We start from the raw sequence: 14,933 nt of genomic DNA on the forward strand, positions 1-14,933 counted from the left end.
ATATGTAATTCAAAGCTAAAAGCATCCATAACCAAGTACATAGGACTTTACATGCTTATTGTTGTTGCAGAGATGTTGAAGTGTGTGTGCAATGAAATGCATAGCAATTATCTAATTCTCTGATACAAAATACTTTATTTCAAACCTGCCCTAAGGCATTGCATGCCATTAAATATATATATTTAGTTAAGTTCCAGTTTCAAACACTCAATCCTATACCTATCTTGCCATTTGACTTCATTTGATTATCTCCCTAACATTTTCACTCTAAACAAACAGTATAGTTGCAGGCTTAACTTTGTAAAAACTTCCCATGTTGGAGAGAGATGATAATTAACAATTGTTATCTACACTGTAGTATTTTATTCCCATGACTTGGGATAGCGCAAAGTTTTTAAACCCGGGTTGTGTTAATAAAAATACTAGTGGAAATTACAATTGTTCATTATTATTTCTCTCCAATAATTTCACTTCAGTCAATGGGTTAAGCTGGCAAAAGATAGTTCAGGTTTATTATACCATTGGAGCTAGGTTATTGGGCGAGTGTGGGTCTGTGGTGAAGGCTGAATTCTCAGTCTCTTTGAGGCAGATTCAGCAGACTGATGAGTCAGGATCACACACACAGAGTATAAATGAAAACTTTGTCAAAAACTCGATCTCTCCTTAAAGCCCTTTTTAAACAACATCCGAAATGCAACCAAGGAAGTGTATTCTAAGGGAGGACTTTTTTTATTATGGTTCCCTTTGCAGCCCTCCCCTCGGGTTCCCCTCCCCTGAAGATGTTGATAGAGAGAAAGACTCGAAATCAGCTGGATGATAACCATTCTCTCACATCTGACAGTGAAAGATAAAACACAGGTCAAAGAGTAACAAAGCGAGAACATATCTTGTGAATTCCAGAAAGTATGATAAATTTTTCATAGTATTTAACATCCCAACCCTGTTTTAGCAGTTGGCTTAAGTAGGGTACTCGCAAGGTACCCTAAACGTAAAATACAAAAATTGGTTCTTCTTCAACAAAAACTTCCTATTCTAGCCGGAATTCCAGAATGTAAACCTTCCAATTCTAACTTCGGCAAAAATGAAGAAATATGCGTCATCCATTGAATTTTTTGAATTTATGTTATCTAATAATTTATTTTGGTATTATCAATGGAAGTTTGCATAAGTTTAATGTTTTGGCATCGAGTAATATGCCTGTATGTAGTCAACAATATGGAAATCCAATCTTCCTTCAATTCAGTTCTAATTCTAGGCATTTGTTTTCATATTTTTTATTCTATTCTTTTGGGAACTAGTTCTTTTTTAAAACAGAATAAAAGCAACTAAATCAAAAACTCATAAGATCAATTTGCCTATTTTTGAAAACAATGAAATTGAAATGCAATTTTACTTACCAAATACAAAATATAAGAATTTTTAAAAAGTTCAATACTGTAGAGCTTGATTATTTTGTTAAGTTGAAATTTTTGATCCCTTGAATTTAGAACTCATGAACTTTTATTGTACTGTAACAGTCTAACTAATAACATTGAACCTAGTATTTATTTCATTTTTCTCTCATGGCATAATGAACTTCTATCTATATGAATCTATGCATTAAAAACTTCATATTTAAATACATGGAAACTGGAATTTATGTTATCTTACATCCTTACAGAAATGAGCCTGCTTTGGTATTTGTTACTATGTTTCATTCATAACATTTGTTATGAGTATTAGCTCATTGAAATTAGGTATGGCTAATGGGTCGTTAATGGTGCATGTTAATCAGTTTTTGTAATAATCATCAGACAAGTTAACAGCCGGTGCAGTAATATGTCTGTACAAAACATTTTGCTTTTATCTGTTGGGAGTGTTATTTCAAAATTGTAAGACCACAGCTGATGAATGACCTTGGTTACATGACATTTCATTATTAACCCTGCTTTAAAAATTTTGAAAAAAAATTACTACTATTGAAAACCATGCAAACATAGGAAATTTTGCTGTAAGTACTTATGTCTGTGTGCACCCATATTTATACGAGGGGGTGTCATAAACTTTTCATTATTACTGAAAAATAATTAGATATAAACTTCATTTGTGAGTTACTTGACTCTATGGCTTTGTGAAACAATTCAAATCAACATTGATAGCTGTAATTTACAATGTTATGTAAATAAGGATCAATTAGAATGCAGAATAAATTTCTTACGGTTATCTTGGTTATATCTTAGTAATATTATTTAAAAAACTGTACCCCCATGTGCAATTAATAACAGGACGTCTTGAAAAAGAAACATTTAAAAACATTAGGATAAATATGTTGGTTCAATGTTTTCTCTTCCATGATTTTTCATTTATTATGTTAAGAGTAATCAACCTTTTTCGCTAGGGGCTGAATTTTATTATTCCCCACAAAGAAAGGTCAGGTTGGAAACAATCCCTTGATATCTTTCCAAGGTCTTCAGCCTCCTTTCCCATAAAAATATTATTTTACTGAATCCATTAATGAATTAAAAAGAGAACATTCTTTTCCAACATTTTTTAAATTGATCATAATTCTCACATGTTTTATTTCTTGTCAATAATTTCTTAAAAATGATACCCCCACGTACAATATCATAATGCAACTTCCTCAAGCTACTGAGTGCAAACATTAATGTGTAAATTAATATATGTACACTCATTTTTTCATTAATGAATAAATTTCCTTGAGTGAGGAATAATGTTTACTGAAGTAGAAATTAACCATAGTAAACAAAAAGAAAATTATTTATAAATTCATTAAGCAAGGTATGTTCATTCAGTGAGGGACCAAGCACATGCAAATAATTATTTGGAATGAAAAAAATGCAGTATCACAATGAAGATTTTAATGCATGGATAAAAACTAATTATGCAATTTACAATTGATATCCATTTTACTCATGGCTTTAATAAAAAGAAGAAAAAGCAAGGTTATTTATTCTTCATGAGAATTACTGCCAAAGTACTGGCAAAATTTTGCCTTTGTAAGGGAAAGTAAAACACCTTTTGAACTTTATTAGCCTACAATGCAAACATAAATATTATGATGTTTAGTTTTTATCTTTTGTAAATATTTTCAGTCACACGTGTGAATGCCAGAAGTTTTTTTCTGAGGCAAATTAAGAAACTAATCATAATTCTAGGTTATATTTCTTAGCATAGAATTTCTCAATCAGAACAAAACATTTCAAGATATTTTAGAATGTTTTCACATTATGCAAACATTCTCCTTACATGTTGATTGCGTAATGTGAAACTCAGCTCTTTGCAACTAAAAATGAACTTATGTCATGATGATTGGATGCTGCACTCACTAGAGCACATGAGATATTCATAGGAGATGACAAAATTTGTTGTCTACTTCAGATACTTTTTTGCACCCAAATAAAACAGTTTGGAATTTAAAGTTCCAAAGGAAGATGCACTACAAATAAAAGCACCTTAATAAAACTAGCATAAGCATACAATAAATTAAAATGAGCAGAAAATATAATTTTAATGCTAAAGACATGAAGGTCTAAAATGACCAAGGAAACACCTGCCTTTTTTGACTAGTGATTATGGGTGGATATTGTTTTCTACTTCATGCATACACAAAGACAAAATCGATTTATTTCCAGATATATCTTTCCTGACACAGCCTTGAGCACTGGCATCATATTTTATGCTTTTATATTGAAATGTTTCATACATTTCTTTTTACTCCACCTTCACAACTATCACATAAATCAGTTCAGATGAATTTTCATGACACCATAATACATGGATCTCAACTATACACGTAGTCTCACATTAGAAACTCGGGAAATTTGATTGATCTAACTGCTTTGAGAATCTGGAACCACATTGGCTCTTTGCCATTGTGATCACAGAAATAACAATATCACAACATATATTCAGCAAAATGCCACAGATTTACTTTAACTGATGAAGACAATAGATAGTGATTAGCACACACTGCTTGCTCCTTGAAAGAAGAATTTTGGTGCTCCAGGGTATGCAAATCCAGGAGATATTTCTTAAGTCTTAAGCACATTGCCAACCAACACACAAGTGAGTACAAGTGTCTGAACAGTCATGGCATGGATGATGACTATGATATTTGTAGTGAAAACACGGGCATAATAACTAAGGGATATGGCATTCCTCTTGCATTTGTTTCATTGCATTCATGTGATGGTGTTGGTATGATGATTACTGAGGATGTTTCTCTGCTAGATATGGGTACACTGAAGTGCCATGCTCTTCCCAAAGGGAGTGAGTACAGTTTGCCCAACAGTGAGATTTAATGAATTTCAATTATTTTTGTAGTCTTCTTCTCAGTTAAAATGATGCTCTGTCATTTGACTGAATTTACATTTTTACAGTGACTGGACTACACATTCGCTCCACAGTTTAAAAATTAAAATGCATAAAAAATAAACTATAAATAAAATAATAAATAAACAAAAATAAATTATTATTAAACCCTGAAATCAATTAAATTTTTCTTACTAAAAATATAGAATTTTCATGTAATACATGTGTTTCAACTTTTAACACTTGTGAATTTATGATGTACTTTACATTTTGACAACATTGTAAAAATGTTGCAATATTAGAGGTAAATTATTGCATTAGCTGTGTTGGAAGAACAGTGAACATGACACAACTAACACGTTCACTCCCTGGAAAGTTGTTTTCTTTGAGTTTACATATCTTTTCATAGAAGAAGCATACACAATTGCATAGATTTTGATTAATGAAAGGAATCGGGATTGCATGGGCTACAATTTGTGCTCAATTAATTTTTTCCATTTAGTTAACGTCATGGTAGTCCTCACGAGAAATGGGAAAGTAGTTGGTAATTTTTGTTTAACATTAAACTCCTTCTATCTTCCACAAAACCAAATCTTTCCCTCTTTCATAATTGAAATACTGAGGAAAATCAATCGGAAGGCAAGTAGCATGGCGCCAAAGTGGACACCTTTGAAGGCACGTCAAAAAATGCTCATAGCAAGGAGCAACTGAGTCCAAGTCTGCTGTTGTGAAAACGTACCTGTAAAGAAGGTATGAATTGAAAGTCGAGATATTTATGATTAGGATAACAAAAATCAGCTGAATCTATATAAAAATGAAATATCATTCAGTTTTTTCATAAAGACAAGAAAACTTTCTAGACAAGTCATTTAGGATTTTAAACATCAACAACTAAACATATGTGTGGGAAATCTAAGTTAAATATCATGATGACACATAATCTTTAGTTGGCCATAATTTTTACTGATATTTATTATTCATCTGACGCCCTTAATTGGCACCTTATTATGAGTATGACACATTATTAAAACTGCATGGTGGGCAAAAACATAACTACAGGGTGGGCATCACAAGTATGTGAATAATGGACATGTCACAAATGAATTCTCTTTTAAATAGCTAATAAATACCAACAATTGAGCACTCATTTAAATCTGGCATGAGGAGCAAGTTTTTTTTTGACCTCAAATCCTTACATAGTGGTAGTCTAAAATTTAATGAACAAATGGCAGTTTACTAATATAAAATCATTAGCGACTGACAATTATGATGGATAAAAGTAATAATTATTTGAAAGGATTCTAGTCAAAGAACAAGATATAGGTCATCTGCAGTATTTGCGGTGTGGGCAAACAAGGATGCAATTATATTGTCCATTATCTCCTAATTGAATTCTCAAGATTAATTTGTAAGATATATCTCTCTTAGGTGTGTCTCTGTTTGTAGGGACAATTAACACAAGTATTGCTCCAAAATATAATCAATTGTTGATTCCTATCTAAACTGATAACCATTAATCTTAAGAGCATGTTTTGAAGTGTCAAAGAAATTAAATTACCTTCATCAGAAAAGGAAAATTAAGAGATAACAAGATGTTTTTTCAGCTAACATCTCCAAGTATTTGTAACCACTAATCTTCCTGGAAAAATAGGCAATCACAGTTCACACTCTTCTTAACTTGATATCACATATTTGTAAACAAATTGCTATATTTTACTTTGGCATTCAGGTAAACTGGTTTTACATCTGTATATCCAAACATGTAATAAATATAGCCTCAAAAATAATAAGAAAATGTTCCCATAAAAATGTTGAATATCTTCTTAATACCTCTAACAAATAATTGAAAAAATGTCCTCACGTTGAATATCTAAAATTGGTTATGGAGTTCAAGTACAAAATGTAAATCTGTCTGAATTAGCCCTAATTTTATAATAATAACTTTTTCAGAGTGGAATCAGTAATAGTAATAGTAGTAATTTTCAGGGATTTACTTTGAAATTGATAATTAAAAAGCTTCATACACCATGTTCAGCTGCACCTTATTGTGCAGAAAATCTAGTCACTTCCTAAGTTTCCCAAATTATTTTATAATAATCTGCAAACAAAAATGGCAGGTGATCTCTGATACAATTCACTGAAGAAATATATCCTTCTCTGCTGAGTCCCAAATATTCCACTCATATTCAAGATGTGGTTTAACTAACACAAAATAAATGTTTTTCCAACAAGCAGGAGCATATGGGCATGTGCCAGTGACACATATCTCTCAGAGCGTTCTCCAATTTCAATTATTTACTTTTCCTGTGCTAAACATACTGTGATGATGTGGTACATTAGCCACATTAATTTCCACAAATATGAGTACAATATATATATAAATACATAAGTACAAGTCAATACATAAATACATGAATGATTCTCTTACATGCACCTCAAAAATCCTTTATTATTTACTAACCGTTTCTCCATTGCAAGATAGGCTACTCTTTGCTTCCCATAACCAACTAGAAGACGGCAAAGGGTGTCCAAGAAAGCCTCTGTGAGATCATTGTCGTAAATAACTGAAAAAGATAGATAGTAATGAAAGACATGAACTGAAAAATTACTGAAGGATGCCGCATGTATTAAACTACTTCAAAATGAAATGATTCAAGAAGTTTCTACTCCAGATGGTCTTATAACGGCGTGATGCTCTGCACCCCATTTGTGGGAGTGCTCCATCCATCCTGAAGCAATGGAAGATGTGTGGTCCATATCACACTTTGGTAGAAATCAAAATGATATAGAGCTGATGGCTCATGTTCCGAAGTTTTACAAGTAGATATGCCCATGGTTCAATTCACAGTAACTGTTTGCGTAGGATTTAATAAAATGCCAACTTTCTTCTGAATTTCATTCAATACTGGGTGATGGCTACGGAAATTCCACCAAAACCGAACATTGTGATTTTTTATGTACCTGAACTTAGGAAAACTACAAGATGTAGAGGAAAAGTACTACCCCCCACTTTTGAAATGAGAGAATTTCACCAACCATGCCTTAGTACCAGAAAATTACTACCTTCAACTATGATACCACACTTTAGGCTCACAAATGAAGAAATGATAGGGAGTGTGAAAGTAGTACCAATGTTAAGAATTTACCCTTGAAAATGTACCAACTCAGATAAAATAGTAACCTCGTTTAAGCCCATTAATGAGGAAACATTACTTCTACATTTATGCTTAGCATGACGTAAAGTATTTTGACCCAGAGAAAGTAATAAATTAATAAAGAATAAAATTCAGATCATGATAACATGTATTTGGTTCAATCTCAAAGAACATTCCTGAACAGAAACAATATTTGCTTTATTTCCTTAATTTTGCTTAATTTGCTTTGTTGGGACAGCATGCAATTGACTTGGGACAGTTGACTATAATGCATACAATAATAATACAGGGATCGTGCACAAAATGCTTTCTGACTTGTGAACCTGAGGAGAAACAAGACGCACACAAGTATAGATGAGTGGCTTCAAAGGATACCAAAAATCAGTTATTAGAATTATGAAAATTCCTTATGCAGGAAGACTACAAAGGCAGTTCATTATCAGCAATTAATGTGCTGATTTGTTTCAGAAGATAATTTCAAAAGAATGAAGCAGAGTAAGATAGGGGTGCCCATTGTCATCTCTGCTTTTCAATGTACATATGAAGTAAAAGAGAAATAGGAAGACCTGGGTATGGGAATGAAAGTCAGAAGGGAAGTCATAAAATAAGTTAGGCTCGTTAGGTTATGGGGTTTTCGATAAAGAGGAACGCAAAGTTAAATATTAAAGTAGGAGTTCAGAAACAAGAACAGGTGGAGCAGTTTACCTAGCTCATAAGTATTTAGGACCAAGATGGTCAAAGTAGTAGGGGCATAAGAAGAACAACTGTATTAGGCAAAGAAGCTTTCACAAAGAGGAGAAAATTGATGACAGGGATGTTGATTAAAGATGTTAAGAAAATACTCTAGAAAACTTTGATAGGGCACATGGTTTTGTAAACATTGAAGCAAAATGATAAACATAGTTTGGAGGCTTTTGAAAAGTGGGTGTTGAGAAGGATGGAAAAGGTGAAATGGACAGAAAATTAAAGAAACTAGGAAGTGTTTGGCATGGTGGTGCAGGAGAGGGAATTGTTGGGAGAAATTTAAGGGAGGAGGATAAGATGGATGGAGAGTATTTTGATTGGTGATGGGATGTTAGAAACTGCGATAGAGGGGAGAACATGCAAGAGAGGAAACGGGTGGAAAAGGATAGGCAGATTGAATGGAATGAATGGAGAAAGTAGGCGGAATCGTAGAACAATTTATTGTAGCATTGATAGCCAGGTTGTTTCACCAGGAGGAGCAAGGGACTTTACCATAAATTGTGTCCATCTAAATCATACCTTAAATGGTAAACTACCTTAATAATAATTATCCCACTACTCTCTGGCATAGCAAAATTATGTGTAGGGAAACCCTACTGTAGGGAAAAACTACTGTAAGTTCAAGGCAGCAATAAACTCAAAAGAATTTGATGGTTTTTAAGCGCACAATCACCCTCATTGAGGCAACTAAGTGTTAAACAGACAAATGGTATCAGAAACAAATCCTCTTCAGAAAAATACATTATATTTGGATAAATTATATACAGTTTTACCATGATGCAAACAGGATATAAATTAACTGAGGAATATGTAAAAAAAAATGTCTTCACTTTAACTAATCTAGTGCAAGAACTTGGTTTACAGAATAAAATATCAAATAGCTTCACAGTGATCTAATTTGAGTTAAGTATGATAATTTAGTTTTATCTATCAAAACGCCAAATGTGAGGACTACATACATTGGGAAAACAAAATTTTCTCAAGCTCATAAATATCCGAATAATGAAGCACGTTGTACACTTACCATCAGCTGCAAAGACTACAGATATATTGCCAAGTTTCTCTTTCAAAGAGTCATTCCATTCTTTATTGAGGAAGTCAAGCTCTTCCACATGGACCATCTCAGCATTTAATCCCAGTGCACATAAATTCCTCCTTGCATTGGCTTGGATGAGTTTTAAAATGTTTCCTCTGTCTAAGTCTTAAATAAAACATATAGAGGTCATTAATGGCTTGGAAAAAAAAACAATGAACACACAATAACCAATCATTCAAAAGTATAAACAGAATTTTCTTTTTTGTCTGGTAAGTATAAAGCACAACTTCATATTTTGCAAGAGCAATTAGCCTGAAGAAAAGGCATTGCTCCTCCAACCAAAGAAAAAGTTATTCCCCAATTCAGAAGCCTCTTCAAGAGAGTAAACATTACTGTTCGGGTAAAAATGGGAGTAATTTACACTGGCAGCAACTATAATATTCAAATCTTAGAATACTTTGAAACTATTATCAATAATTATCAAACGTCACCGTCAAAATAACACTGATTACCACAGATTCTTTTCATATCACTGATATATTTCAAGGAGGAATTATTAATTTTACATGACACAAAATTTCAATCGGACATGTAAAATAGATTATAAAAACTGACTCTCTAGTATTATGCAGGGATGACCCACAGCATCATTCATGAGGAAACTATATGTCATTGGATGTCACAATCCTTGTTCATGCTTATGCTTAAAGAATTGCATACTTGAAAGATCTTTCCCCACACTAAACGCACTTCAGAATGCATCCATTTGCCTCTCAGTGATTTCTGATATTGGCCATTAATTGGAGAGTTCCGAGATTGCTGTTAATTTCCACATAGTGACAACTAGTTTATCTTGTAGCCATTAAATTATTTACTCAGTGAATGAATAAGAATAGAAGTCAATCACTATTAAGAAGTCCTAATGACACTTATCAAGACACCCACTGAGTAATTTATGGGATTTGTACCATGACCATAAAATGACATGGAATGTGCACATTTCCACGCTTTGTTGAAAATTGATTTTGGTAAAGGATTAAAGCTTCAGAAAAAAATAGCGGGGGTTCTAATAAATGTCAAACCTGATTACCATTTTTAAGCCATTCTTCATTAGGGAAAAATAATGGAATATCATAAATTTGTACAGGTTAGAAGTCATGGTCCAAACTAAGGCCTGCATCAATAATTGCATATCTAAAGTCACCTTCGTTTTTGTTAGAAAAGATTCAAACCAAGCAGAGACATTAGTTACGTGACTCTTGGTACGGGCCTAAGAGCAACAGGGACAGTTGAAATGCCAAGAATGCTATTCAAATCTACCATACAGTCACTTTAAAGCATTTTTTTGGCATCTTAAAGGCAGGGAAGAGACTGGAAGAGACAGCAGTAGCAGGGTGGCAACCATTTAGATAGCAACCAATTTCAGGTTTTAAAGGATAAAAACTCATTCTTCAGGGTTTCCAGAAATACCCCATCTGCATGGTTTGCAGTATACATGTTATGTCATTAGCAAAAGGCCCCATTTCAAGCAAAAAGTAATGCACAAAGTGAATTTAAATACTGTGAGTAGCACCCCAGTATTTCAATACATGAACTAGCTGGAAGGGAAACTAAAAAATACATCAAGAAAAATATTTGAAAAACTATTTTATAGGACTTTAATAGAGATAAAAAAATTAAACTTGACATGAATATACATAGAAAGATAAAAATTCTAATCTTCTGGCCAAAAATTGATCTTTGTGAAATTTTAGCATGAAATCCATGACATCTGTAGGTTAAGTAATTTTTTCTGAGGGTTCCCGGCCAATTATGTGAAAACCATTTAGCTTTAATTCCAGGAGTTTACGCGCTGAATTAACTACATTATGAATCCTGAATGCCCATAGAATAAATGGAGGATACAGTGGTATTTAGACTTCCAATAATTATTTGTTGTTGCCCATGGTTCATACCTCAAAACACAATTTTACTACTACCTCATGGAATATAGAAACAATACGTTTCCAGATTTAGAAATTTTGGAAAAGATACAAAACTGATATTGTGTACCAATATTTTTTATTTACAACGAAATATTTACAACAAAAAACATCTTGAGAGAAATTATCTAAAATAGCACCATGATTTCTGAAAAAACAGTAAGCAGTTGGGGATTTTATAAAGATGCCATAGGTGACTAACCTAAAAATCTTAAAAAGTCTCAGAAGTGTAGTATGTTCAACAAATATAAAAAGTAAAAATACAAATATGTATTTTATGCATTTATCACTCATTAGATGCATACAATTAACACTCATCTTTACACTATGGCCCTGAATGTGCATACATGTAAAATGTACAGTAAGGGAGTTGTACTGTGACACAATAGTGCAGTGGGAGATGCATCCGGGAATGGCATCATTTTAAGGGTATGCCTTTGAATAAATATGACTGCATCGTTGCTAATGTTCAGTACTCAGTAATATGCTACATTAGAAAAGAATGTTTGTATCTCGGGAATAAGTTAGCATTTTGAGGTCAAAATGGAATGTGAATAAGTTCACATTTCGAAAAGTTAGCACATTGAGTGGCTCATATTTTGAGGCGGCACCTCTGCATAGGAAAATCTCAAGTTCTAATGAGCATATGTGTAACATACCTGTGCAAATTACTTCAGAGCAGAAAAGGGCAGATACTATGCCTGAAAGGCCAGTACCAGAACCTAATTCCACAGCTACTTTATCCTTTAGCAAACAAGATCCATTGTGCAATAAAAAATCAGCAAGCAAAAGGGCACCTCTCCAAATTTGTTGGCCTACAAGACTGAGGGTAGTAGCCACAGTATGTTCTGCAAATAAAAGTTGAAATTCATTAAATTATCTCATACTTCCATTTACTGCTACCAAAGATGAACAATATTGAATAAATATTTATTAGTATCGTATTTTCAATACTTTTGATATTGTTTAAATAAGAAATTACAAAGAAATACTCAATATCAACTATACAATTTCATGATATTTTATAGTTTCACAATATACACTTGAAACAAATCACAATTTATTTTCACTAACGACCAGAACTACAAAGTGCAATCCAAAGGTTCGTTGGATTGAGGAGATGCTCATGTCATAGCATTCTATGGCATGCGAAATTCAAATATGAGTGAAGGTGCATTTTCCCTTTCCCTCCGCTGCTTGTTATTTCTAGAATGCTCTAGTGCCTGAAAAAACTGGCTAGCACCCAGTAAAGCTGGAGGTAACTAGTGGTACCATGTAGATTTGTACCTGGCACTTCCAGTTATTAGTTGAATACTCTAGCCGCTAGACTAGCATGCTACCACCATTAATAGTATCCAAATCTGGATGACTGGGGCATCTCAGCATCACCCAACTTAAGTTGGTTTTTCAAGTACCAGGTCTTGAGAAACCTAATCCAGACGTTATATAATAAGGAAAAATCAATCTACACATGGTTAAAAATCACAGTAGGTGAGAAATAACTACAATGAAATGGATTGTAGTTTGAATAGCTACACAATCAGAGGAGGTGATCAAATCAATGAGGATGGAGGCAAAATGGCTAGGGAGGGATAGCTACAGATGGGGATAGAAAATTATCGCTTGTCTCTTATTCACATAACGCCCAAGATGAAGCAAAGGAAGACAACAATTATGAAGTAGGTATTCAATTCTGGGGCAGCCAATATGATAAACATGAAGTTCTTACAGTTATATAAAATGAAGGGAAAGTGGAATAATAGTGATGTTCAAGCCATGCAGATGAAACAAGTGACACTCATGAGCTTTGACATAGCTGTTTTACAAGTCTTTTACACATGCATCTAATAATAGGTTATCATGCCATTGTTCCAAAATAAAGCGATATTACACAATTAGTGCCAAATGAAGTCTCCATACCAACATAATAATTACAAACATGTGCATCTGTTTGGACCTTCCCTTTCTCTTGACCTTCGAAGAATGGTATTGATATGTCAGGGGTCATTCCGAATTGAGCCCTAATGTATGTGCAATTGATATATTCAGGATAAAAGATGCAGTTCCCTTCCTCTACCCGCTTTGGTTTCCTAAAATGCTTTGATGTCTGAAAAATCACCCACTCACTTCCTTTATTTGGAACTAAGTCACTGATGTAACTTTTAGAAAGTTTCCCTTTGAAAAACCTTTAACATGGCACATGAAAATGGAAAACTTTTATTATTGTTAGTACCTATATGACAATTTGTGGGACACTAATAGGAGAGTTTTCTTAAGGTCACAAATGTATACTGCTGTCTCACACTATATCTAGCAAGCTAAATCCTCGAAATTTACCAAGAATGAAATCACTCGGGAATTTCATTCCATACATTTAACGAACAAATTAATTTGGAAAAAATTGTAATCAATCAACACCTTCCAAGCAATGGAAGTGAATAGGCATCCAAGATTGAAGTACATCATTTCAATGAGCACTGTTTAATTTTAGTGTTTTTACATTTAACCCATCCCAACTAATTATTAATATTATCCTACAAATATGTCAATTTTTTATCCTAAAACTATGATTTCAAAATTACATTTTTCAAAAGCAGGTTTTATTATCAGGACACAACAGCAATATAACTCCAGAAAGCGTAAGTAAACACAACCATATATAAAACATCAAAGTAAATTATTTTTCTACGCAGATTCATGAACCGTCGTTTGATATTAGCAAAGCTATACATTTTATGTAGTCATATGTATATAGGCATACTCATAGTTAATTATGCATGGCCATACGCAAAAATATACTTTGGATGTTTAGTTCCGGGGCTACAACTCCGCTACTTTGTACCACCATTGACGTTTCATTTCGAATTAAATCGTAAATGCCACCCCGGGTCTTTAATATCAAAGCATAAACAATACTACACATGCTAAGCATAAACATGCAGCTTGCTGTACATACCAATCAACAAACTTCCCTCGAGATTTAATTTACTATCTTTACGTCGAATGAGGTAATCTCCATCTTCATCCACCAAGAGTTCGTTTTGTTGATTATTTCCGATTCCCAACGGAAAAGTGAAGTTGAATCTTGAGACAACATCTATTTAAATTATAAAAGTATACAATAAGCTCATTTTCTCCCATAATCTTTTTAGAAATTCAATTGTGAAATAATTATGCTCAGGCTAGAATCTACACTTTTCTACCTACTTTGAGGGTTTACTACCGGTTTAACGTTCGACCTTTCAGTAAACGGGTGGACCTCAGAAGTTATCAGATAATCATCGACGTTGATGCTATTCATCTGAAATTCACAGAACAAGAACCATCACAGTTAATGCATTTGGGTAAACATATCCATAATTTCAAATGTCACTATCTTATTTTACTATTACCGTACCTTTAATGTTAAATCGTCATTTTAAAAGCAGATTGTGACAACAACACCCCATTTAAACTGTCAATTATAAATATATAACATGCTCCAATTCATTTGTCTATTTTTATATATTCCGCAATGCTCGAAGATTCCGCCCGTAACAATTGAAAACCGATATTACAAATTAATTTTGGTCCGCAAATAAGACATGCAGCCGAAAATTAAGTGGAGGTTTTATGAAAAACATGATTAATATTTATATTTTGTAAGCATTTAATAGGCAAAAAATAGCAAATTTCACATATATAATATTTCTGAATAATACGTGT

At 33.2% G+C, this 14,933-nt stretch overlaps 1 protein-coding gene across 1 annotated transcript; it reads right to left on the reverse strand.

The window, feature by feature from the left end:
* Positions 1 to 136: 136 nt before the first annotated feature.
* On the reverse strand, positions 137 to 14,751 carry LOC139688633 (methyltransferase-like protein 22). Its single transcript, XM_071586197.1, has 7 exons — positions 14,626 to 14,751; positions 14,436 to 14,529; positions 14,185 to 14,325; positions 11,888 to 12,076; positions 9,235 to 9,411; positions 6,773 to 6,875; positions 137 to 5,050 (listed from the first exon to the last, which is right to left on the reverse strand). The coding sequence occupies exons 2-7, from the start codon at positions 14,527 to 14,529 to the stop codon at positions 4,873 to 4,875; spliced, it is 882 nt and encodes a 293-aa protein (XP_071442298.1). The 5' UTR covers positions 14,626 to 14,751; the 3' UTR covers positions 137 to 4,872.
* Positions 14,752 to 14,933: the final 182 nt, after the last annotated feature.

This window comes from Hetaerina americana, unplaced genomic scaffold (assembly GCF_022747635.1).
Source record: "Hetaerina americana unplaced genomic scaffold, ioHetAmer1.1.p SCAF_1, whole genome shotgun sequence".
Classification (NCBI taxonomy): Eukaryota; Metazoa; Arthropoda; class Insecta; order Odonata; family Calopterygidae; genus Hetaerina; species Hetaerina americana.

What these genes read in the sequence shown, in the direction of transcription:
- LOC139688633 (XM_071586197.1), bottom strand. Translation starts at nt 14,529, where the DNA reads ATGAATAGCATCAACGTCGATGATTATCTGATAACTTCTGAGGTCCAC. An exon ending in CGAGGGAAGTTTGTTGATTG is followed by an intron (nt 12,077 to 14,184) that starts GTATGTACAGCA and finishes TTTTATTTGCAG; the next exon opens with AACATACTGTGGCTACTACC. An exon ending in CTCTGAAGTAATTTGCACAG is followed by an intron (nt 9,412 to 11,887) that starts GTATGTTACACA and finishes GTTTTATTTAAG; the next exon opens with ACTTAGACAGAGGAAACATT.